The sequence below is a fragment of the Puma concolor genome, chromosome B2, assembly GCF_028749965.1.
Source record: "Puma concolor isolate L17-30 chromosome B2, mPumCon1.1.hap2, whole genome shotgun sequence".
NCBI lineage: Eukaryota > Metazoa > Chordata > Mammalia > Carnivora > Felidae > Puma > Puma concolor.
Window position 1 is genome coordinate 71,191,955 of NC_141671.1, and position 26,225 is coordinate 71,218,179.

The window sequence follows — 26,225 nt, forward strand, 5'->3', positions numbered from 1 at the left end:
CTGTAATTACTCTCCCATTTTATACTCTACTGATACAAACTCCTCAGAAGCCTTGGCTTTTCTTCTCAGACTTTCTGCCCAGTCACTCCCATTGCACTCTGGCCTCTGTCCACCACCCTGACTGGCCAGAGTTTCTGTGGATACAATCACTGGTGATTTTCTAATGAGTGATTCCAGCATATTTTTTTCAGCTTTTTGTTTTATGGACTTTTATACTATATGTAATTCTTCTTCTTGAAACTTTTTCCTTGCCTTTCATAACACAATCACTTTTTAATGTTTATTTATTTATTTTTGAGAGAGAGACAATGCAAGTGGCAAGGGAGTCCCAAGCCGACTCTGCACTGTCAGTACAGAGCCCGATGTGGGGCTCAAATTCATGCACCCTGAGATCATGACCTGAGATAAAATCAAGAATCGGACACTGAAGTGACTAAGTCACCCGGGCACCCCCATAACAAAATCATTTTTATTATTCCTTTTGTACCTCTTTAATTGTTCCTTCTCTGTCTTCTTAGTAATTGTGTTATTTTTCTTTACTCAGCCCTCAAATATTGATACTCCTCAGTGTCCTTCTTTGATCTTGTGTTCTAGTCACTGCTCATACTCTGTCCAAGTGATCATAACCATTTTCATAACTGCAGATATCACCTACACACTGATGATTCCTGAAATGTATTTTTAGTCTAGACCTGTTCCCCACCTATAGGCTCATGTGGCCAATTTCCAGGTGACTCTCTTTGCCTAGACTTCCTCCAGTTGCTTCACAGTTTACAAGACCAAACCTGAATTCTCATGATTTCTCCTAAGCCAGGTTTTTTGTTTGTATTTTTACCATTTCAGTTAGTAACGCTGTCCTCTCTCCAGCCACCTGAGTCAGAAACAAAGGATGCATTTATTCCTTCTCCCACTTCATTGTGCATTTCCAGCCAAACCGCTGGCTTCTAGGTTCTAATTTGAGGTTTTGTATTTATTTCCCTAGTCAGTTCCTCCCTTTCTCTTCCACAGCAACTGCTTGGTTCATTTCTTTAGTCATCGGCTATTAGGACTAATAGAGGTGCCTTTTAACTGGTTCTTCAGTGTCATTGTGTCCTCCTCAAATCTGCCCTTCACACAGCCAACAGAGTGAGTGATCCGTGAAATGAAAAATAAGACCATTTCACTTTTCTGCATTACCATTTAGTGTCCCATTCCTTCTTTCCTTGCTGGCAGCAATATTTCCCAAACTTGGCTTCATAGACATATGCATGTGCTTTAGAATGTTCAATGAGAAGTTCTCAATTTTGCATGTATATTTTACTGATAATCATTTTACAGATGATAACCTTATTTGTGCTTATGATGACATCTCTGTAAAAGAATGACCTAAAATTACTAAGTTAGCTTTAACTGCAGTATTTCTCAGCCAACGTCAGAAGATTCTAGTGTTTTACGGCATACTTTCAAGGATCTATGAGATCTAGTTCTATCTATCCATCTGTTTATCTCTCCATACAGATATGGGTATACTTGAATAATTATAAGTACGTATACATATAGAAGTTGCTTACAGATAATGATTTTTGTATATCAGGTATATGTGTGGATGTGTATATAATTTTTCCAAAGGGGTCTTACATAATTCAAGTTTGAATTACACTCACTCTACACTGGCCTCTACATATTTATTTTAGTATCTTGCCTTATATTTTTCTGTAAAGGAGTATCAAACCACTTGTGGGTCCTTATATACACAGTGCTTTTCTTTTCCTTCTTAAATCTGTGCTTTAGCTCTTACCCCTTTGGTATATGGAATTCTCTTCCTGCATTTCCCTAACTTTTCACTTTGAGCTCCTACTTATGCTTTATAAATTAGTTCCACTATCTCCTCTTCTAGGATGCACTGATCCAACAGGGTGTGCTGTTCAGTGGTCCTCCTGTTTTCATAGTGCCCTGAGTAAATCTCTATCTCTGGATACACCATATTGCTTTGTAGTTACCTCCTTCAGGTCTTGTGGTTTCTTCTCTGTATCTTTCAAGCATGGCACATAGTTGAATGAGAGATAGTGACCTGAAAATATATGGGGGAATCACCTTTGATTTCTATTAGTAAAGAGAAAGAACTTTCTATGGTCAGCTTAAGCAATTTCTGTCAGTTTCTCTTCTATTTGATTTTTTACACCCCTGGTTTTTAAATGCTTAATATGTATCTGCATGCTTCATTTAGTATTTTAAGTTAGGAAAATCAATGTCTAGTGTTTATATGAAGAAATTTTAGCAATAGAAAGGTAACACTTCTAATCTTTTCTGTTTCCAGGAGACCCATCTTCCCAATTTCAAGCTCAGGAACCTAGCAGTTCTGAAAATACATTAAATCTGCTGGAAGATTCTGGGTGTGATTTATCAAATGAGCAGAGAAGTGAACCTTCAGAGATGTCCCAGAATTTTGTGGAGAGCTGCACCCCCACACCCCCTCTACGACTCCCCATTGTGAGAAGACATGGTGCCACTGTGGAAAACCCTCTGTCTTCCCACATGCAATTCTTGCAACATCTACTTGAACTGAAGAACTTGACAGAATCAGGGAGTCTGAAAACAGACTTAAGCCACTTTGAAAATGACTTTTCCACAGTATCTCATTCTGTTTGTCGGTTGCTGGATGGCCTGATCACTTTTTACCGTAAACCCAAATTTCCTTTTTCGAGCTTTTGGACAGAAGCTGTTGATACTTTAGCTGGACTGATCAGTGATTGTAACTTATCTAATCATATTCTTAAAAAGTGTTCCAAGAAGTTGGAAGAATTTGAGAAAACCCTACTACAGGTTATTTTAAGGAGCAACCATATAAATCGGGTAAGTATAAAATATCTTCTATTCATGAAATAATATGGCCGTATTTTTTGTGAACATTCCCATTGGATAATATCAATTGCTGTCCCTTAGACTTGTGGCTCAGAGTCTCCAGGTAAGACCTTCTTTTGCAGCCATCTGCAGCTCTTACCCATTGTCCTGTCCCCTTCTCTGGCCTCTGATTGCTAAAGCATCATTCTCTACCTAGGCGCCTACTTGTGCACCTCTCTTAGAGGTGCTTGTGCATCTCTACTTTGAGTTATATGCCTTGTTTTTTATTGGTATCCTTGAGTTATTATCTTCTTTTGTTTCCCCCTGCCTACATTTACTTCCTATTGCTCAAAAAATCTCAATATTTTTCAGAAAACCACTAGCACTTACGGTTTCCCAATCTATAACTTCTCTTGAGTGTTAAATTCCTCATGATGGATTACCTGTACTGTATTGAATTTGTTCTTTTTCTGGCATTGACTAGCAGATGCCTGGAGGTCAAAGAATATTTTTCTCTTCTTTTAGAAATTTCATTGTAAGTGGTATAATACCTCATGGACCCTCTGCAGTTGTGGATTCAATGAGTAAATCAGCTGAAGAACATATAATATATGGATTTATTATGTTTTTTCTTATTTATTTAACAAAGCTTAGTAAGGTTGACTCAGAGATTCTTTTTTCACAAGTGACATTGAGGTAACCTGACATCGTTTTGTGGTTTGGGTCTTGAGACATAATGGATGGTTTCTTTTTTGTATTACTTCCTATCTTTCTTCCTATCTGATCCTTTATTTGGGAAACTCCAAATGCATTTTAATCCTTCTAATTGACTACTAAAAATACCACAGAGGAGACTAAAAGGTCTATCTAACTTACTAACTGTATTTCACTGTAGGAAGAAAGTTGTTAGACCTTGTTTCTTCTGATACATCATTGTCAAGTGTTTGTCCTCAGTGCCCTTATCTGAATGTTGTACAGTGTAGGCTTCACCTGAATTTTTAAGACACTGACAAAATTTGAACTAGTTGTCACCTAATTGTTGCACATACATCTGTTTTTTTCGTCTCTATTAATGTATGATTTGACCAATATTATAGAAAACTTGACAATTAAGCTTTTGGCATTTGTGAAAGATACTGAATTTTCTGTCTGGCAAACTAAATTTTTTTTCTACCTGATATGGTCAATCAGGAATTAAATATCAGATTTTTCATAGTAGTATCTGAGGTATATAATCTGTTTCTTAACCATTAATAAATATCTCATACTTAATATTTCTTAATATATTGTTGCATTCTTTTAAAACTACTTTAAGCAGGTTTTACATTGACTTGGAACCTTCCAGATATTGGAAGGAATTGATTCTTTATCAATTACCAGATGATGCGTATGTATTTTTTTCAGTCTAGTCTTTCACTTAAGGATTAGACTACACAAGAGTAGCCTAGCCTTGGGACTTGTATGGAAGGAAAGGAGTATGTAGAAGAATCTTAGGTTGGTACAGATGGATCTGAAGAATATTTTCTATACCATTTGTCATGGTTCCAGCTGTTGTTGAATAGTTGGTCTGCAGTGGGGGAGTGAGTGAATGAATGGCTTTGTTTTTTTTTTTTTGTTTTTGTTTTTTTTTTTTTTTTGAGAGGTAATTGTTGTATTTAGAGAAAGTAGAATCATAAAATTGCTCACTGCATTTGCAATTAGGATGATAACTTATACATAAGTTTTAATGACACTGTCTCTGTTTTTTTTTCTTACCTGTAAAAGCTTCTTAGATAAAACCATTCAAACTTTGTTGTCATTATTGCAATCATGTGTTCATAAAGCTTCTTTATTAGAAAAAATGACTAGTGATTGCTCTTACAAATGCTTTTTTTTTTGTCTTTCTTTTTTAGTTTGAAGAAAGAATATATTCTTAATTTTTTTTTTCAACGTTTATTTATTTTTGGGACAGAGAGAGACAGAGCATGAACAGGGCAGGGGCAGAGAGAGGGAGACATAGAATCGGAAACAGGCTCCAGGCTCTGAGCCATCAGCCCAGAGCCTGACGCGGGGCTCGAACTCACGGACCGCGAGATCGTGACCTGGCTGAAGCCGGACGCTTAACCGACTGCGCCACCCAGGCGCCCCAGAAAGAATATATTCTGATGTGAAATCTAGATAGCTCCTATCATTGCATTTTTTCACTGATACTATTTTGGATTGATTAAAACAAAAAAAAAAAAAAAAAACATAGTTCAGGAAAAATTTTGCTTTTTGGAAAAACCTGTTCCCATAGATTGGAAGTGTTCCATAGATTGGAAGTTGTATTGCTTAGAAATTTGAGCCCTGCTATCGATTTTGTTAAAGTAAACTTCTGTTTGTGCAGTGTGATAGGAAATAAGAAAAGTTGTGGTATGAATTGAGTCTGACAGAGGGATTTCATGTGTTTACAGTTCATCTATAGCCAGGTTTTAAATAAAATATGTATCTTTTACATGCTCTCAATACATATAGTAGTAAAATTATTCTGACCATAGCTTAGTTTTTCTTTAGTGATCAATAAGAAGCTGCTATCTTTCAAAATCTTGAGGTTATTATTGTGAATGTCACTATGTTGGGGCTGTATATACTCAAGAGATAGGAGGTTGAAGTGAGACACTATGGAAATTGTTTTGAATAATTCCCTAATATTAGCTTGGTTGAAATTATTAGTAAGTTTGGGGTAAATATATTTGATTTGTGGTTTTTCAGATTAGGATAAATCCTATTTATTTTTGTGCTATTTTGTGCTATAATATATACTATATTTATTTAATAACAAATGTTTAGGAATTGTTATCTTAGTGCTATGCCTGCATCATATTTTTAGGATAACCACTAGTGTGGGACTAGAAGGTGTAATTCACAATGACATATCTGACAGGTACAGAAGATATGTATCTTGAAACCAGATGGCTTACAGAGGTCTGCAGTAGGCTTGCTCTAGGGGTTCTGGGAAGCAGTCTTGACTTAACTTGTCTTCTACTTATAGGCCCCAGCATGGCAAGTACCTCTCACTTGCATATTTGCCTTGAGGTCAGGAATGTGTGCCTGTGAGGTATTTAATGTCCTTTGCTTGACTGATAGCCTGACCTTTCCTATATTTCCAGACCCCAAAATGTGTTTATTTCTACTATTAGGTATTTCTTCCACTTATTTTTTCACAGGCCAGGATACTATCATAGAAGTTTAACAACAGAATGCTTATGATTCTATTTAGATTTAGCAATGGTCTCTTTGTCTTAAATTTCCTTTGTTTTGAAAGATGGGAAAGATTATATTAAGGTAAATATCAACATGTATAGTTATCTTTGAGTTTTCAGGTACTTAGCATTTATTGCTAAATCTTAGAGGTATAATAGTGAATTACCTAGAAAACTTTGTCTTCAATTTCTTATTTCTTAAACCATAAAACAACTCTTGGACATATTAGCTGTGAAATTGAAAAAAAAAATAAAACAATTTACTGTCAAGTAGATATTAAATTAGAATCTTTCACATGTATAGTAGGCAGAATAATGGTCTGCCAAAGATGTCCACATCCTAATCCCTGCCTGGTATTTGTGAATCTTTTATGTTGCATGATGGGTTGGGGGTTAGGGGATTAAGGTTGCTGACCTTGGGATGAGATTAGCTTGGATATCCTGTGTGCCAAATACTTACACGGGTTTTTGTAAGTGTAACAGGGAGGCAGGAGAGTCGTCCAGGTGGGAGAGGAATTTGAAGATGCTGACTTTAAAGAAGTCAGAAGGGGCCATGAGCCTAGAAATGCAGGTTGGACAAGGCAAGTAAATGAATTCGTCTTGAGAGCCTCCACAAGGAATGCAGGCCTGGCAACACCTTCACTTCGGCCCAGTGAGATGCACTTCAGACTCCTGACCTCCAGAACCGTGGCTGAATAAATTTGTATTGTGTTAAGCACTAAGACTGTGGTAGTTTGATACAGCAGCGATAGGAAATAATACACTATTTTTACAGTGTTTTCACATCCATCATGTCATTATATATTTATACAATAACTCTGTGAGATGGGCATCATTGCCATTTGTTAGATAAGAAAAATGAGGCTTAGAGAGATTTGCCCAAGGCCACCAAGCTGGTTAGCACTGTGAACGCTAACACCTAGTATGAGATTTGAATGTGGCCGTGCTTTCCCTCTTCATTCTCCCTCCTCAAAACCCTCAAATTTGGTAAAATTGACCCAGATTCTAGGATATATGCAGATATTGCTTGTATAATCCCCCACTCCAGCTCCTTAGTGCACTGCTCAGAGACCAGAACTACCAGATCTTTACTTCTGTTCTACCACCATTTACACCTCTTTTTTAAAAAAATTAAAAGTCTTACACTGCTGTTTCTTAGGTCATTCATTCACTCGTTCATTTTTGTTTATTTTTTAGTGAGCTCTGTGCCCAATGTGGTGCTCAAACTCACAATCCTGAGATCAAGGGTTGCACGCTATACCTAGTGAGCCAGCCAGGAACCATGGTTATTTTATTTTTTATCTGTTCACTTTGTATCATGGAAGGTAAAAATTTATGTCTTATGTCACTGCCCTCCTCTACCTACTCTCCAAGCATAGGTTTCGTTAAATCAGTATTACATATTTATATTAAGTATGTAATTTTATTAGCACTGAGACATATAATACAGAATGATTTCATTTCCTTTTTGTACAACTTTTTTTTTTAAAGATAATAGCTTAGAATAATTTCCCCCCCTATTTGCTTAGTTTTCTATCTACCCATAATTGATTCTTCTTTCAAATACTTTGCTAGGATTGTAAACATCCTCTTAGTGTGGCCAAACAAAGTAAGCCATTTATCAATTTGATCTTTTATTTTTAAAGAAACACTTTCTGGAGCCCTCCATCTTCCTGTTCTAATCTGGGCCGATGCTCCTGTGTCTGCTGCTCGGCGTTACTCTAGGGACTCCTTTTCCTTTAATCACCACCTGGAATTCCTTCTGCTGCTTTCTTGTGTCCTGTCTTGTCGTCTCTGGATGTCATCTATTACTTTTCTTGGTCTATAACTTCATTTAGTGATGCCCATTCTTTATGAGCTGACTTAGAATGGGTTCATGGGATATAATCTTAAAATATTTGTTTACTTCAAATGTTGTATTCCAACTTCAAACTTTATTAATGGATTAGGATAGATTTCCAGGTTGGAAATCATTTTTCCATAGATTTTAAGACATTTTTCTACTAACTTTTAGATTCCCGTGTTGCTGAGAATTCCAATGTAATTGTGATTTTAATTCCTTGAATGTGATTTAGTCCGCACCATCATGTACCCCCAGAAGCATTTAGCATCTCTCTTATTCTAACTTTGTTTTGTGACTATAGGATGGTGTACCTCAGTGTGGGTCTTTTAAAATTCTTCTTCTTGAGTCCTTAGTAAGTCCTTGAATCTGGGATTTTATCCTTTGGTTCTGAATTTTTTTTAAGTTTTTTCTCATATAGTTCTGTCTTCTCTGTTCCCTTTCTCTAGAACACCTCTTGGTCTAATCCCCTAAATTTCTTTTCTCTTTTATTATACTGTTTATTCTTTTTAATTTTTGTTTTTTTCCTGGGAGATTTCCTCCACTCTTTCTTCTAGCCAACTATTGAAATTTTTATTTCTGCTGACATATTTTTAGTTTCTATGAGTTCTTATTCTCTTGATTGTTCCTTTTGATGGCCTCCAGTTCTTGTTTTATATCAATAAGATATAAAATGTTTATATATTGCCTCTGTTTTCTTCTAGTCTTGATTTCTCTATCTCAGTTGATATAATCTTCATTTTTAAGGGTTTTATGGTTCCTTGAGTGAATCTGGAAAGATGGGTTAGACGTAAGATGGCCACCTGACAGATAAGTTGTAGAAGTGTGCTGAGTGGTATGCAAGCTGCTTGGGAAGAGCCAGTGAGGCAAGAGAAAGCCTGGAGAGCCCTGGAATGGCCACAGGTTTCATTTGGGAAGGAGTGAAATTCAGTAATGAATGAGCCTAATGTGATGGAGAAGGACCAGGTCATTAAGGCTCTTGTATGTTTTGTTAAATATTTGAGTGTCTTGAGGTGTACAATTAAATATTGCATGCATAATTTTGTATATAGAAGCATGTGCTCTTTTTCCTAGGAAGGTGCTTATAGTTTTTATATGATTCTGAAAGGATATTGTGATCCTCAAAATAAACATCTTGGAAATCATTTGGACTGTGGCACACTTTGCTAAAATGAATTGTTTCTTCTCATCCAGTTCTACCCAATTTTCAGAACATGGCTCAAATCTTGCTTTACTCATAAATTATTTCTTATCAATCTGATCCAAAAATGGGCCTCTCTTCTAAACTTCGGTAGTGATTATTATCTACAATATTCACTTTTCAATTTGCCACATGCTGTCTTATTTTGGCTTATCTGATATGACTTGGTTTTAAAAAATATTTACTTTTCAAATGTTTTCATCACAGAAATTAATAGCTTAGGTTAGAATCCCCAACTTTTATTTGTTAGTTGTCACCTTACAAGTTAACTAACCTCAAGTTCCACATCTACAAATGGAGATAATAAATATGATTACCTCCTAGTGATGAAGTTTTGGGGTGATGGGGGGGGTGGTCCAGAGCCAACAGCCAAGAAAGAATTCTTAAAGACATCTTTGGTGCAAAAAGGTGATTTTATTAAAGCATGGGGACAGGACCTGTGGGCAGGAAGAGATGCACTGGGGTAACTCATTATATACCCTCAGGTTGGGAGGGGGTCAGGGATAGAGGAAGTCTTTAAGGAATTTTGGAAGCAAGGTTTCCGGGACCTTGAGGAGCTAGCTGTTGCTATGGAAATGCCATTTATTACCGTTTAATAAAACCTCAGTCACGAGACCCTTCAGATGCATATTGGGGGGCCATAAGTTTGGAATAAGATTACCAGCATATATCTTGGGGGCAGTTAAGATAAAGGAAGCAGACTTACAGGATCCTCGAGGTTGGGATAGTGTTAAACTAAGATTCTCTTTTGCCCCCAGCAAAGTGTCATCATCGAGGAAGCTGAGCTCCTAGAGGGAGGTCATTTTGCCCGTCTCAAGGACTTGTCAGTGTGCTGTAGGCAGTAAGGGAATTTAATTTTTTATTTGCCTTAGTTTCCCACATTACCATGGCAACACTTAAACCCCTTTCTTTTGTTCTTGGGTAGCCAGGAGTGTCCGAGAACTATCACACATATTCCACCTGGGGGTCCTGGTGTATGCTGTTCGCCAGTATTTTGCCCTCAGCTTTCCCCATGCTCCCTCATCACAGCACCCCCAAATGAGGTATTTTTTGAAATGAAAATAAGACAAAGTAAATGACAAGTAATACTTCATAGGTCCTCATACCTTTAAATACCATCTTCTGACTTTTGGTCAAATTTTTGTGTATGGGACCTCCCTTATGGCAGCTCTGTGTTATTGGCACTATAATAGCATTCCTGAAGCACCTCTGTGTACCAGATAGCTGGTATCATCTTGTGATGTCACTATCCAGCCCCAGTCACAGCTGCCCACTGACTGATGAGCTTAGTAGGCATCACGGGCTTTTTTTCTATTTTAATTACAGAAAATCCGTTGTAAATGGACTATTTGAGTGTCATAGTTTCACTTATCCTTTGCACCAATCCCTTCCTGTAGAGCTCCGTTGGGTCGCATCTCTTATCTTGTAGTTGATTTTGTAGGATTTTGTAGTCGACAAGTCCCTCTTAGAGTGCCATATTTGCTTAGATCACCAGTGATGTGGCCTTCAGGAAGTATATGGGTAAATCTGAAGATACAGTTCCTGAAATCAAATGTATTGTTCACCAGTGTGTACCTCTTAGTTGTATCTTAAAGCTCATTCATGCCACAATTGTATCAACCTGTAGAACCTATTAACTTTTAATTCTGTTCCAGTAGCAATATTTGTTATTGATTTCTCTGCTGTGAGTTAGGACATCATTTTAGTAATGACATAGGCTTTTGCTCCTGTGCTGAGTTTTCCAAAGAGCCTTATGTTCTGCTGCTTTTGTTTTTGTCGTAGGTGTTCATCAGTTTCTTGCAGTTTGCCTCGAGGATTTTTAAGGCTGCTCACAGTTTGTTTTGTTTTAGGATATTCCTGGGGAAATAAAAGTGGAATTGAATGTTGAGGCCCCATGCTTGATCTCGTCTTTGTGCAGAGCTGTATTTAAATTAAAAAAATAATAAAGAAGGAAAAATCTGGGCTAACATTCCTACAGCTGTACTTTATTTTTTTTATGAATATAATTTATTGTAAAGTTGACTTACGTACAACACCCAGTGCTCATCCCAACAAGTGCCCTCCTTAATGCCAATCACCCATTTTCCCCTCTCCACCACCCCTGCATCCACCCTTAGTTTGTTCTCTGTATTTAATAGTCTCTTATGGTTTGCCTCCCTTCCTCTCTGTTTGTAACTATTTTTTTCCCCTTCCCTTCCGCCATGGTCTTCTGTTCACTTTCTCAACATCCACATATGAGTGAAAACATATGATATCTGTCCTTCTCTGACTTATTTCACTCAGCATAAACCTTCTAGTTCCATCCACTTTGCTGCAAACAGCATGATTTCATTCTTTCTCATTGCCAAGTAGTATTCCATTGAATATATAAACCACATCTTTATTCATTCATCAGTTGGACATTTAGGTTCTTTCCATAATTTGGCTATTGTTGAAAGCAACTACAGCTGTACTCTAATAAGCATTTACTGAAACAAGTTGTATCATAAACTCAAACACAAATCTTAATACTTTGATCACTGCATCAGTGTATAAATCAAACAGTTTTTGGATTTTCAGAACAGTGTTTCTGAACACTTTCAGTGCTGATGCAGAGGAAGGAACAATAGAGCAGAACTTGGTTCTTTCAAGGTATACTTTATAATCCAACATCTCTTCCTGATAATTAACAGCAGTCTACCTTCATATTATACTTTATGGTTTTTAAAGCACTTTTATCTGGAGTTTATTATTTGTTCAGGCAACAACTTTGTGTCATAGGTATTAATACTATCTTCAGTTTATAGATGAAAAAATTGAGGGCAGGCAGGTTAAAGGACTCATTTAAAGTACTTAATTAACCAGTCATGGAAGACCTGGGTCTCAAACCTATGTATGTGACTACAGATACCTCCCTCATTCTTCTATATCTTATTTCCATATTAATTTATTTTTCAATTTTTACATATTTTGAGGGGAGAGCAAGAGCGAGCGAGCAAGCAGCAAACAGAGAAGGGGCAGAGAGAGAAGGAAAGAATCCCAAGCAGGTTCTATGCTGTCAGCACGGAACCCCACATGAGGTTCAATCCCATGAACAGTGAGATAGTGACCAAAATCAAGCCACTAACTGAGCCTCCTAGGTGCCCCTCCATCTTAATTAAAAAAAAAAAAATTCCATACACTTTTGTCCCAAATGCAAAAGAAATGAATTGACTTCAGTTTATGGGTTAAAAATGTTAGAAATCAAAGACCTTACCAATATGTCTCACAATTTTATAATGAGAATATTTATAGTTTGTTTGGGTAAGTTGCTGCATTTTATTTAGTACAGAGATTTATGTTTACAGAAAGCATAAAAGAAAAAAAACTACCACTGTGTATTACATTGTAGGATCACCTGTTCCTTGTTTTCATTTTCTTTTTTGGCTATAAATAACATATCTGTTGAAAACTTTATAACCACATATAGATTCTAGTTTCTAATTGAATATAAACTTTGTGGTTTTGGTTATGTCTACATAAAGACAGAAATGTTTTCCTCTCTGCTTTAACAATATTGTGAAATACATTTTAAATTTTCTTGAAGCTTTATAAATGAGATTTTGAAGCTATCATTTAGTTCAGTTTCTCCACTGAGTTCAGAATCTGCTTAAAGTAACTCCCCTCCCTGCTCTGCCCATAGTTATCAATACTTTTAAGAGTTGGAAAAACTTAATACATAGCTATCAGATGTGAGGCCTGGAAAAATCAAACATTTCTGAGAACATGAAATTGCTTCTCATTTATTTATAGGCATAATGGTTTTAAAGCAGAACATTTTGAGCATACAGAGATTAACCATTAACCCACTTACTCTTTTATTCCATGGTGCTGTCCCGGGGCTAGGTCTCTAAAATGAAACATGGGACTCTTCTCATGTGCTGGGTACTGTCACAGATGCTGGATATAGTCTGGTAGACTAATGAGTCCCTGCCAAGGGTAACTAATAATCCAGATAGCCATTGAATAAATGAACAAGTGATGTAAACTGATGTAAAAATTAACAGGGTACAATGGGAGAGAATAAAAGAATAGACATAATTTAGATTGGTGATATTTGTGAGGTTTCACGGAGGAAGTAGCTTTAAAATAGAAGGAACAGAGGTTTGGAGTACGGGCTCTCAAGACAGTGGTCATAACGTGTGCTACTGAGACAGGATGTATTTGAGTAATTTCTTTATTTTTTTAACATTTTTAAATATTTATTTCTTTTTGAGAGACAGAAACAGAGCATGAGCAGGAGAGGGGCAGAGAGAGACAGAGACACAGACTCCAGAGGAGGTCCAGGCTCTGAGCTGTCAGCGCAGAGCCCGACGCAGGGCTCCAACTCACAAGCTGTGAGATCATGACCTGAGCCGAAGTTAGATGCTTACCCAACTGAGCCACCCAGGCACCCCTGTTTGAGTAATTTCTTGAAGGGAGGCGGTCGTGCTCAGGTTGAGAAAGCGAAAGGCAGAGAACTGCATAATGAGTAGAAAAATACGGATTGTAATGGATTGGTAAGGTGCCTGCTGTATTAATTTCTTAGGGCTTTTGAAACAAGTTACCACAACTATATAAACAACCCAGAATTATCTCTTCATTTCCAGATCCTTATCCTAATTGCCTCCGCAAAGACCCTTTTCCTTTTTACCTAAATGATATGGTTAACCCCTTTACCTTTTTACCTAAATAATATGGTTAACATTCACAGGTTCCAGGGACTTGATGTGAATATCTTCTGGGGACTATTTTTCAGCCTACCACACCTACACAGCATTCATTTTCACTCTTACCCTTTGAGAGAGAGAGACACAGAATCTGGAGCAGGCTCCAGGCTCTGAGCTGTCAGCACAGAGTCTGACATGGGGCTCGAATTCACGAATTGTGAGATTATGATCTAAGCTGAAGTCAGACGCTTAACTGACTGAGCCACCCAGACGCCCCCGAGAAAGCAGGTTATCATAAGGCTGGATGCAGACTGGGTTGGCAGGCTGGCCACAGGTAGCTGTGGGGTCAGGGGGTCAGGGTATTTTCTCATCCCCTCATGGTTTTTCTTTTTAAGTTATATGGGTGTTACTCCACTGATGAGCTTCTTTAGCGACCTTGTAATTTTGGCTTATTGTTTATCTGTCTTTGTATCATGACCTTTCAGTTCCCTCATGCTTAAAACCAAGTTAAGGGCCTAGCACATCCCCTAGTATATTATAGTCTAATTGAATTAAATAATTCTAATATATATTCTTTGTATTGAATAAGCGAATTAATGAGTGAGTAGCTAATGTTCCCTCTGTTAAAAATGTTTATCAAGAGCATAATGCTAGAATCACCAAACATGTTCCTGTAAGTCTCACATATGAAGATTAATACTTTTACATAAAATTTACTTTTAAAATAAGGTACATCCTGGTAAAATTAATCCAATAGTCAAATGTATATACTGACACTGTATCTCCAGATTGCTTTTTTATAAAGCTAAACAGACATTTCCTTCCTTTACTTTGCTTTTTTTTGAATGCCTATGATTTGCCCACATCAGTGTAGTTAGATTTCCCAAATATTGTGTGCTGTTCTCTCTTACAACACATGAATGCTAACTCCTATGTATATTAAAACCTTGCTACTCAAAATGTAGTCCAGGGCCCAGCCATGGCATGTGGCATCATGTGACATCATCTGGGAGCTTGTTAGAAATGCAAAACCTGAGACCCCTATCTCAGATTTACAGAGTCTGATTTTGTATTTTAACAAGATCCCCAAGTAATTCAGATACATATTAAAGTTTGAGGAACACTGCATTAAAAGACAAATTTTGATTCTAGTTCCCCACTAATTAAGTCCTGCCTTTATTGAGTTCTTGCTGAGTGCTTTGCAGAGATCAATTCACTTAATCCTTGTAACAACCCAGAAAAGTATTTATTTTTTTATTATCCTTCTTTTACAGAGGAAGAAATTGACACATAAAGAGGTAAAATCACTTCTCTGTGAGCACAGGTGGGCACACCCTGGATCTAACACAGGCAGTCCTACTCAAGAGGCTCGCTTCTCCAGCAAAACAGTAGCTACATTCATAAAGCTATGGTTTCCTTACTGCCAGCTCCTGCTAGCCCAGACCTTGTGTATTCCACTGGGGTGGCATCTGTCTTTCAAGCTCAGAGAATCTCTTTCTCCCCCACACCCTAACTGTAAAAATCTCTTGGAAGAATATTTGCCTTCTCTCTGCCCTGGTTACTGGAGGGTTTAAAGCCACATTCAGGGATTGTGTCTGTTGTGTGTCAGCCCTGAGGAGGCACGGGCCACTGGGGAAGACTCACAGTGGATGGAAAGACAGGAATGTTATGAATGCCATCTGGATTCTGATATGTGGAATTCCTTTGGGAAATAAAAGTCGAACAGTTAGGATTAAGGGAAAGATGAGAGAAGAGGAGAATCACCCTGGGTCCCTTTTGGTCTAGGCACCCTAAACAATGAAGATAGGTGAATCTTCAGTATCAGCTTAGGACATCATGTGAATTTAGAGATAAGGAAAGGATATTCATCTCAGAAAAAATATTTTCTTCATTTACTCAGGTTTTAAAGCAGCTTTATTGAGTGATGAAATACACTGCACACACTTAACACAAACAATTTGATACATTTTCATCTACTCAGTTTTGTCTGATTTTTTTTCCCATGGGAGACAAACACTATTATACTACAGAATGCAAAGATGAAACTCTGTGGGAGAGTTTACACCACTATGATTGAGATTTTGGCCAAATGATACAGTACGGAACTTTTTTTTTTTTTTAAATCCGTGGGTTTTTTTTTTTGTTTTTGTTTTTGTTTTAAACATTTATTCATCTTTGAGAGACAGAGAGAGACAGAGCATGAGCGGGGAAGGGGCAGAGAGAGGGAGACACAGAATCCTAACAGGCTCCAGGCTCCAAGCTGTCAGCACGGAGCCTGACGTGGGGCTCAAACTCACGAACTGTGAGATCATGACCTGAGCTAAAGTCAGACGCTGAACCAACTGAGCCACCCAAGCGCCCATAATAGGGAACTTCATATTTTTGGAAGGTGAGGATTTCTTCCAAACTAAGAAGTCATTTTGAGATTGAAAAAGAAATCACCAACTCCATACTGTGTACATAGAGTTTAATGCATGGTTAACTTAGTAAAAAAGAGGGTCAGGCAGAGGATGATATGGACAGCTCCACAGTTATTCTTTTTTTTTTTTTAATTTTTATTTATTTATTTTTTTAACGTTTATTTATTTTTGAGACAGAGAGAGACAGAGGATGAACGGGAGAGGGTCAGAGAGAGGGAGACACAGAATCTGAAACAGGCTCCAGGCTCTGAGCTGTCAGCACAGAGCCCGACGCGGGGCTCAAACTCACTGACCGCGAGATCATGACCTGAGCTGAAGTCGGACGCTTAACCGACTGAGCCACCCAGGCGCCCCGCTCCACAGCTATTCTATGCAAAGTCCAGATCTTATTCTACAGACTTTATAGAGTGAAGGGATGTGAAGGAGGGCATTGTAGTGAGATCAGAGCACTCACATGCACTTTTTCAAACGGTCTGCATGCACCTAATTGACAGCTAACATTTAATAGATCTTGTGGTGCTATCTATGCATCAGGAGTGGGAAAGACTATGTTATCTCTAACAGAGTCATGGGAGGCCAAAACAACCCTCCTCCATATTCTGGTCTTGGCAGACATTTATTATACCAGGTATGTATATTAATCTCCAAGGGGCCCAGAACATGTAGCTCCAAGAGGAGTCATCAAGTGGACATGAACAAGATGGAGGCCAACTATGGAATCAGTATTGTCAGCACTGCTACAGTTATTTATATACATTACAAAATGAGCACCACGATAAGTCTCATCACCATCTGTCACCATATACAGTTTTAACAGTATCACTGAATATATGCCCTGTGCTGCACGTTAATCACCATATCTTATTTAATTATAAAACTGTAAGATTGTACCTTTTAATCACCTTACCTGTTCCATCCATCCTTCCCCCCTTCTGGCAACCATTAGTTTGTTTTCTGTATCTATGAGCCTATTTCTGTTTTGTTTTGTTTGTCTCTTTGTTTTGCTTTTTAGATTCTACATTTAAGTGAATGTACTTGTCTCTGTCTGACTCATTTCACTTATCATAATACCCTTAGGTCTGCTATGCTGCGAATAGCAAGATTTCATTCTTTTTTAAGGCTAGGGAATATTCCATATATATACACCACATTTTTATTCATCTATCAGTGGACACTTAGGTTGCTTCTATATCTTGGCTATTGGAAAAAACGCTGCAGTAAACATAGGGGTGCATATATCTTTTAAAATTACTATTTTTGTTTTCCTTGGATTAATATCCAGAAGTGGTATTGCTGGATTATATGGTAATTCTATTTCTGATTTTTGAAGTAAACCCCATAATATTTTCCATAGAGGCTGCATCAACTTACATTTCTACCAACAAGGCAGAAGGGTTCCCTTTTCTCCATGTCCTTGCCAACATTTATTACTTCTTGTCTTTTTGATAATAGTTATTCTGACAGGTTTGAGGTGATATCCCATTGTGGTTTTGATTTGCATTTTGCCAATGATTAGTGATGTTGAGCATCTTCTTTATATGCCTGTTGGCCATCTATTATGTTGTCTTGTTAAACTGACCCTTTATAATTATACAATGCCTACTTTGTCTTTTGTTTCAGTCTTTGCTTTAAAGTCCATTTTGTTTTATATAAGTATTGCTACCCCAACTTTCTTTTGACTTCTGTTTGCATGGAATATCTGTTTCCATATCTTTACTTTCAGTCTGTATGTATCTTTAGATATGAAGTGAGTCTCTTATAGTCAGCATATAGAAGAATCTTGTTTTTTAATTCATTCAGCCATCCTATATTTTGATTAGAGAATTTGGTCAGTGTACATTAAAATAATTATTGATGGGTATGTACTTTGCCATTTTGTTAATTGTTTTCTGGTTGTCTTTGTTGTTCTCTGTTTCTTTCTTCTTATCTTGCTCTTTTGTGGTTTGATGCCTTTCTTTAGTGTATCTATTTGTCTATCTATTGTAGGTTTTTGTTTGTGTTTACTGTGAACTTCATGTATAACAACATATATGGCAGTCTGTTTTAAGTTGATGGCAATTTAAGTGTGAATGTATTCTAAAAGCGCTTTTCCTACACACCTCCTTTAGTTTTATGTTTTTGATATCACATTTCCCATATTATTGTGTATTCCTACCTAATTATTGTAGTTATAATTAGTTTTACTACTTTTGTCTTTTAACCTTCACATTAGTTTTATAAGTGGTTGATCCATTATCTTTATTATATAATTGCCTTCACCACTGAGATTTTTTTTCTTTGAAATATTTTCTTATTTCTAGTTATGGCCTTTTCTTTTACACTTAAAAAAGTTCTTTTAATTTACCATAAGGCCAGTTTATTGGTGGTGAACTTATTTAGGCTTTGTTTGTCTGAGAAACTCTCTCAAATTCTGAATTATAACCTTGACAAGTCGAGTATTCTTGGTTGTATTTTCCTTCAGTATTTTGAATATATCCTGCCACTCACTTCTGGCCTGCAGTTTCTGCTGAAAAATCAGCTGACAGCCTTACAGGGGTTCCCTTGTACATAAGTAGTTGTTTTTCTCTTTCTTGCTTCTTTAAGATTCTCCTTTTATCTTTAACTTTTAACATTTAATTATAATATGTCTTGGTGTGGATCTTTTGGGGTTCATCTTGTTTGGGATTCTCTGGCTTTTCTGGACATGGATGTATGTTTCCTTTTCCAGGCTAGGGAAATTTTCAGCCATCATTTCTTCAAGTCAATTTTGTGCCCCCTCTCTCTCTCTCTTCTCCTCCTGAGACTCCTATAATATGAATATTAGTACACTTGGTATAGCCAGAGGTCCTATCTTCATTTTTTATCATGAACATTTTTTATAATAAACTATTTTCATTTTTTTTTTAATTATTTCTTTTCTTTTGGCTGTTCTGACTGGGTGATGTCCACTACCCTGTCTGCCAGATTGCCTATCCATTCTTCTGTGTCCTCTAATCTGCTGTTGATTCACTCTGGTGTATTTTTCATTTCATTTATTGTATTCTTCAGCTGTTATTGATAATGTCTTATATTTTCTATCTGTTAATTGAAATTTTCTCTGTGTTTATTTATTCTTCTCCCAAGTTTTGTAAGCATCTTTATGACCCTTACTCTGAAGTCCTTATCAGATTGCTTATTTCTATCTCATTAAGTTCTTTTTCTGAGGCTTTGTCTTGCTCCTTTGTTTGGAATATATTCCTCTGTGACTTTATTTTGCCTCTGTTTTTTTTGTTTTTTGTTTTTTTTTTCTATGTATTAGGCAAATCAGCTACCTCTCCCTGTCTCAAAGAAGTAGCCTTGTGTAGGAGATAACCTCTGGAGCCAGAAGCACGGTACTTCCTGGCTACCAAACTATGTGCTCAAGGGTTGTACCCTGTGTGAGCTGTGTGCACCTGCCTGTTATTGCGTGGTGCTGGTTAGAGCTCTTTCCCCAGCTTGGCTTTCTGGAGTGCCATGGCTGCTGCTTTCATTGTGGAGGTGGACAGGTCTCTCTCTGCTGCCCAGCTGTGTGGGGTTCCATGGCCACCCTAGCAGCTGTGACAATGGACAGGGCTCTCCCCCTGCCTGGCTGGCTAGGGTTGTGGCATGAGGCAGGCTTCTCAGTGGGGGCATGCCTGCCAACATCAGCAGGTTAGACTGAGAGTTCCAAGATGTTGCCCACCAACTTCAGCACCAGCAGGGTAGAATGTTTTTGCAAAACTGGCACCCAACAGTGTCATTTTCCCCAGAGAGTGTCTTCAGCAGTTCCCTGCCTCTTCTGCAGATGCTCCAGGGTTAGCTGGTGGGTCTCCTTTACCTGTATTCTGGGTGTTTTTCCAGCTGGTGGTTTATTACTTGGTTCTGGGGCAAAGGAGACCTTGTACTAGCCCTTTTAATACAAAGTGCTCCATTCCCTAAAGCTCTGTGGTTTTCTTGAGCACAATCCCTGTTAGTTTTTAAAGCCTGACATTTTGGGGCCTTGTCTTTCCTATACATGATCTAAGGGTTGGAGTATGTGTTGTGGAGTTTCAACCCTTGCTCCTCAGGGAGAAGTTCCATGTCTTTGAGATCCTTTCCAGTTATAGATAAACACTGCTGTGGTGGGGTTTTTCTTTTTTGGTGAGGCCTTGTCTCCAAAACTCCTACATGGCTCAGTGATACCTTTTTATCCTTTGTTGTGGAAGTTGGTCATCCAGTTTTCAGGGCTTTTTCTGAGGAAATCATTCCATATGTAGATGTTTATTTGTTGTGCCCAGGGGACGAGGTGAGCTTAGGATCCCCCTATACCAGCGTCTTGAACCCTCCTACCTGAAAACCTCCTACCTGTTTTGATAGGAGAAGAGGTCTAGAAGAAAGAAGTCACAGACGGCCTTCATGGGGAAAGGGAAGTATACAGATGAGATTTAAATAAAGGAAGATTGGAGCAACTTCTCTAATTTCACTGTTTCAGCCTCTTTATTATTATCTATAATCAAAATGGTAGTTGCATGTAGCTATGATTGAACCGGACGAGGGATCATTGCTTCTATATGCATTGCCCTGAATTAGCAAATTGAATATGGGTTTTGAATGAATAACTTAGTGAAGATATGTAAAATTACTTACTATTTTTAATCAAGGGCCTAGAAACTTCATATTTATAGCAGTCTGTGGCTGAGTAAGTATAGCACATGCAGTGCGATAGTAAGCTACCGTTTAAGTTGAGGTAATTCTCCATAGGGAATTCACCGGAAATTCAGAAGGACTATTAAATTTCTTTGTAAATCTGTCCCCCACACTTATGTTGTAGTCAATTGCAGCTTTGTTTAGCCTTCTAGAATGTATTTGGGAAACAGAAAAAAAATTGAGCTTTTCTATAGATTCCAGTGAACACCATCTCAATGATGGTGGCTTTTTCTTCTTCTGATTCCCTAGCAATCACAAAACACAATGAATTTAGGTTTATCTAAGACAAGGAATTCAGTAGTATGAGTTGGGGTGCAGGTGAGCATATATATAGAAATATATGCTTAGTCTGTGACAGGTATATATCTAAGGGCAGAAAAGGGACAAATGGCAAAATGATTTTTAAAAATATACCTGCCTTCGTTATATATAGCTTGTTTTATTTTTCACATGTGTTCATTTTCTTTCCACGAGTCTTAATAAAAACCATGAAGAATCTGATGAGGCTGATCTCTCTACATGACTATAATAATTTCAGATGCTAAGGAATATGGGACATATAATAATATATATATATTCCATTTCTGGCCTTGTAAATAATTGAAACCAGAATAGGCTTAGAAAGGTCTCTTAATTTCCTTTGCTGGGAGTTTTACCTTGTACTGTGGAAGCAAGTTATTCTGAAATATGAGATCAATTTTTGTTCAAAGTAAAAGGTTCCTTTTATTTTAGCCATTTTCATGAATATTTCTGTTATTTTATGATAAGCAATTTTTCTTGAGACTCATCAGATTGAACAAAATACTAGGAAGTAGATACTGCCAGCCTGATCTTTTCATCGCTTCTTAGTAAATTCAAATAATAAAATCAGAATACTTAAACACTATTACCTGCTACCTTTAAACCAAGATTTGTATGTAGTTAGTTGTAAATATGTTACTGATATTTACTTCGTTTCAGTCTTTTTCTAAGAGATGATTCTCTAGAAAGCAGTACTGAAACTTCCTTTTTATAGCAAACTAATCTTAAATAATTGAATTAAGAGAAATCAAGTTGGATAGAGTTACAGAGAACTTCAGTGTAGAATTTGTCTTCAACTAATTTCTACTAACTGACATGAAATTAGCAGTAGTCATTAGCCTATTTAAAAAAAATGCTGGTGCCTGAATTCCCACCAGGCCTATTGAAATGGAATCTTTAGGCATCTGATGCTTTTAAAAGTTTCATAGGTGATTCTGATGCTTAATATGTTGGAAAACCAGTAAGTTAGAGGGGCAGTATATTTCAAAAGCAACATACACACACCATTTAGTAACTGAAACACCAAAATATATATTTTTTAGATGATTTAGTGTGGTTCCTGAAGTTTTCAAGTGCTGGAATGAGCACTATCTCTCAGTGTGATGTTTATGTGTCATCCAGTTTCAGCTGTTACGGAGGAAACAATGTGAGCTGAGCAGCCCATCTCATGGTGGTTGTTTTGGCAACTTTGGGGTTGACATAACCTGATTCAGCAACCAGGAGAGATTTCCTGTTTATGGAGAAATGCTATTTAAAAATAGACTAATGTATCTCCTTGATGCATTTTTAATTTATGGACATGAAGTTTATTCTCTACGAATTAATTAAATACAAAGGGAATTAATACTGAAGAATACTGTACATTCTTAGGTGCAGGAGTATCAATTAAAGCTGGCAGAACGACAGTTCAATCACAGGGGTTATTAAGAAGCTCTTTGAAAGTTTGCAGTTTGGTGAGTAACAGCAAATGGCTAGATGCTGATCATTGTTAAATGTAAATGTCAAATTAAATGGACTTGCCCTGGGTTGGTTTCTCAGAGCGTTGTATTTACTTGCATAATTTCTCCTTTTATACTCCATGATAAAGAGGAAAATAAATTGACCAACTCGATTCTGTTCAGTTGCCATCCTAGGCAACCCTTATTACTCCTATTTTTCCTTCTCACCTTCTGATGAGCTACTTGTCCAGAGTTTCCAGGATATCAGCTACAAGGCACATTGCTTACTCAGGGATTGGAGCTTATTAGAAGTTGTCATTATTTCTTCCTTCCATCCCAGGTACTTTTATGAATAACACACTGGCACTAAAGTTCCTCAGATAAACATTTGAGTTGAGATAATATAGAATACAAGAAATCACTAGGGATTTGGAGTGGGGACTGAGAATATTTCACTTACTAGAAAATCACATAATGTCTGTGCAATTGCATTTTGTCATTTGAAAATGGATTACGGATGGGGCACCTGGGTGGGTCAGTCGGTTAAGCATCTGACTCTTGGTCTCGGCTCAGGTCATGATCTCGAGGTTTGTGAGTTCGAGTCCTGCTTGGGATTCTTTCTCTCTCCCTCTCTGCCTCTCTCCTGCTCATGCTCTCTCTCTTTCTCTCAGAATAAATGAATAAACTTAAAAAAAAAGAAAATGGGTTAGGGAAGACAAAATGTTTAAGGGAGCATTGTAAATATTTGAAGCTGTATGCAAATACTATTATCTTATTATTAAATTCAGCTCTCTCTGAAGTGGGAAAGGATATATAAAGGCCACCTTCATCATTAAAATCCCAACTACAGGGGCGCCTGGGTGGCGCAGTCGGTTAAGCGTCCGACTTCAGCCAGGTCACGATCTCGCGGTCCGTGAGTTCGAGCCCCGCGTCAGGCTCTGGGCTGATGGCTCAGAGCCTGGAGCCTGTTTCCGATTCTGTGTCTCCCTCTCTCTCTGCCCCTCCCCCGTTCATGCTCTGTCTCTCTCTGTCCCAAAAATAAATAAATGTTGAAAAAAAAAATTTAAAAAAAAAAAAAAAAAAAAGAAAAAATCCCAACTACAGATCATAGCTTGGAAATAATAGGCCTAGATTGGTATCAGAGGTATCATATTTTATATATTTGCAGTAAACACTAGGGAATGAGAGAAGGCATAGTAGAATAAGAGGCCACTGAGAAGGAAAATGGTAGGACATTGACTAGAAATTTCTCACATTTCATTCTTCCTTCCTTCATTCTCATCTGACTCTGTTGCATGATTCTGTAAAGGAGTTATCTGGAAGGAACAAGTAAAAGCAAGACATTATGTAGGGGATTGTGTATGTATGTGCCACTGGACGTTTGCTGATTTATTTGTATGAGACGTGGGAGAAATTGCCAGCATTATATTTTGGGGGTGGGAGAGGTGAGTAGAGCTTTGAATTTACTTTTCTTTATAAGGAAGACCTTGGTCCCCAGGGTAAGAATAACCTAGCAAAAAGAACTTGGAGGAAATGGATTATTAAAAAGTGGAGAAAGAAGCAGCTAGATAGAAACAAGGAACTGAGGGGCGCCTGGGTGGCGCAGTCGGTTAAGCGTCCGACTTCAGCCAGGTCACGATCTCGCGGTCCGTGAGTTCGAGCCCCGCGTCAGGCTCTGGGCTGACGGCTCAGAGCCTGGAGCCTGTTTCCGATTCTGTGTCTCCCTCTCTCTCTGCCCCTCCCCCGTTCATGCTCTGTCTCTCTCTATCCCAAAAATAAATAAACGTTGAAAAAAAAAATTAAAAAAAAAAAAAAAAAAGAAACAAGGAACTGAGCAAGGAGCTGTCATTCTCCTTACCATAGTTGTGTGTATGTAGGTAGTCATCAGCTTTCTTGGTTTGCCCAGAGATCCTCAGTTCTCACTAGACATCAGAATTACCCAGATGGCTCCCATTACATTTACAGTGTTAGAATCTTAGGTGGTACCTGTGGTATATATTTCATTTTGAATGAGTAGCATAAAGACATCTGAGGCACAGCTGGTGTTTAATCTTGTTTTTACCTTTGACAAATCTCTGACTTAGCATACCTAAATGTCTTTTTAAGTATCCACTATTTCTGTTTCAAAGTAAAAAGAATTTAAAAAAAAAAAAAGGAATTGCATGGAAATCATTTAGTTAAAATGTTTCTTTAATTCACAGTTTACTTAATAGCAATAAGAAATATACGTGGATAAACCTAGAAGAGATATGTAAGATCTCTGTGGAAAAAAAAATTAAGAACATTAACAAAGAAAAAACAATAGGGTAAGGATGTCCGCTCTCTCCAAATTGATATCTCTCTCCTTCTCTCCCTCCCTCTCTCCTTCCCTCTATCTATATATCTATATCTAGATCTATGTGAGTGTGTGTGTGTGTGGGTGTGTGTGTGGGTGTATATATATAGTGAAAATTTATGTTCTCTGAACTAGATTAATTTATAAAAGATTTCAGTCATAATGTTGGGAGTCACTTCCTACTTCTGGTAATGGAGCTTTTCTATCCTCTGCATACAACATCTAGATTTGATGAAAAAAAAAAAGTTAATTTATGCATTGAGGAAGATAAGTGAACTTTAAATAAGATAAATACAAGAGAGACACACCTAGAGACAATATAGTGAAACTACTGAGATCAGAACCAAAGAGAAAAATATTTAGAGCAGAGAGAAGAAAGCACAGTAAGATGAACATCCAGCTTTTCATCAAAAACAACTGAGGCAAGAAGGCACTGGAGTGACATAGTCAAAGTGTTGAAAGAAAACAACCAATGACCAAAATTCTATATCCTGCAGATTTACCTTTTTAAATGAGGGCAAAATAAAGACATTTCCAGATAAAGTAAAATGGAGGAAATTTGTTGTTAGCTCACTTGCACTTCAAGAAATGCTAAAGGAAATTCTGTAAGGAAATGAAAGGAAATGGCTGCAGACTGGTAATTTGGATCCAAGGGAAAGTGAAGAATACTGGAAGTGGCAAGTATGTAAGGAAATACCTTTTTATTTTTTCTCCTATTAATTTCTTTAAAAAATACTCTGTAAATGAAAAATTATAGATACACAATACACAAAATACTATATTGTGGGTTTGTAATATAAATAAATATAACACATAATAATAGTAGAAGAAGGGTAAATAAGCTAAACTAGAGTAAGTTTACTGTATTTTCCTGAAGATGCATCAGTAGTAACTTGGAGATTATGAGAAATTAAATATACTTATTTTAATACCCACCACAATGCTAAAAACTTAAATGTAACTAAAAATTCACAGATAAATTAAAAAATATATGTACATTTGACATAAATAAGACAGTAGAAAAGGAATAATAGAATAAAAAGGAGACAAATATAAACCAAGAAGCAAGATGGCAAGCCTAAATCCCAACATATAATCAGTTAAATAATTACTTTTATATGTTGCATGTTATTTATCTAACCGGTAAAATAATTAAATATTAGCTAATAGTTAAAATATATTACATTTGAAAGACTAAACATTCTAATTAAAATACAGAGATGGTCATACTGGACAAAAAATATAAAATATAACTATATGTTGTCTAGAAGTGAGGAACTTTAAATTCAAAGACAAAAATGTATGGAAAGTAACAGATTA

The 26,225-nt window shown here is 37.2% G+C and overlaps 1 protein-coding gene across 1 annotated transcript in view; it reads left to right on the plus strand.

The window, feature by feature from the left end:
* Window positions 1-26,225, plus strand: part of MEI4 (meiotic double-stranded break formation protein 4) — a 215,987-nt gene that overhangs the window by 57,742 nt on the left and 132,020 nt on the right. The window contains exon 3 of the mRNA XM_025926117.2: window positions 2,297-2,832. Within this exon, the coding sequence (XP_025781902.1) occupies window positions 2,297-2,832 (536 nt within the window). The remainder of the gene's footprint in view (window positions 1-2,296; window positions 2,833-26,225) is intronic.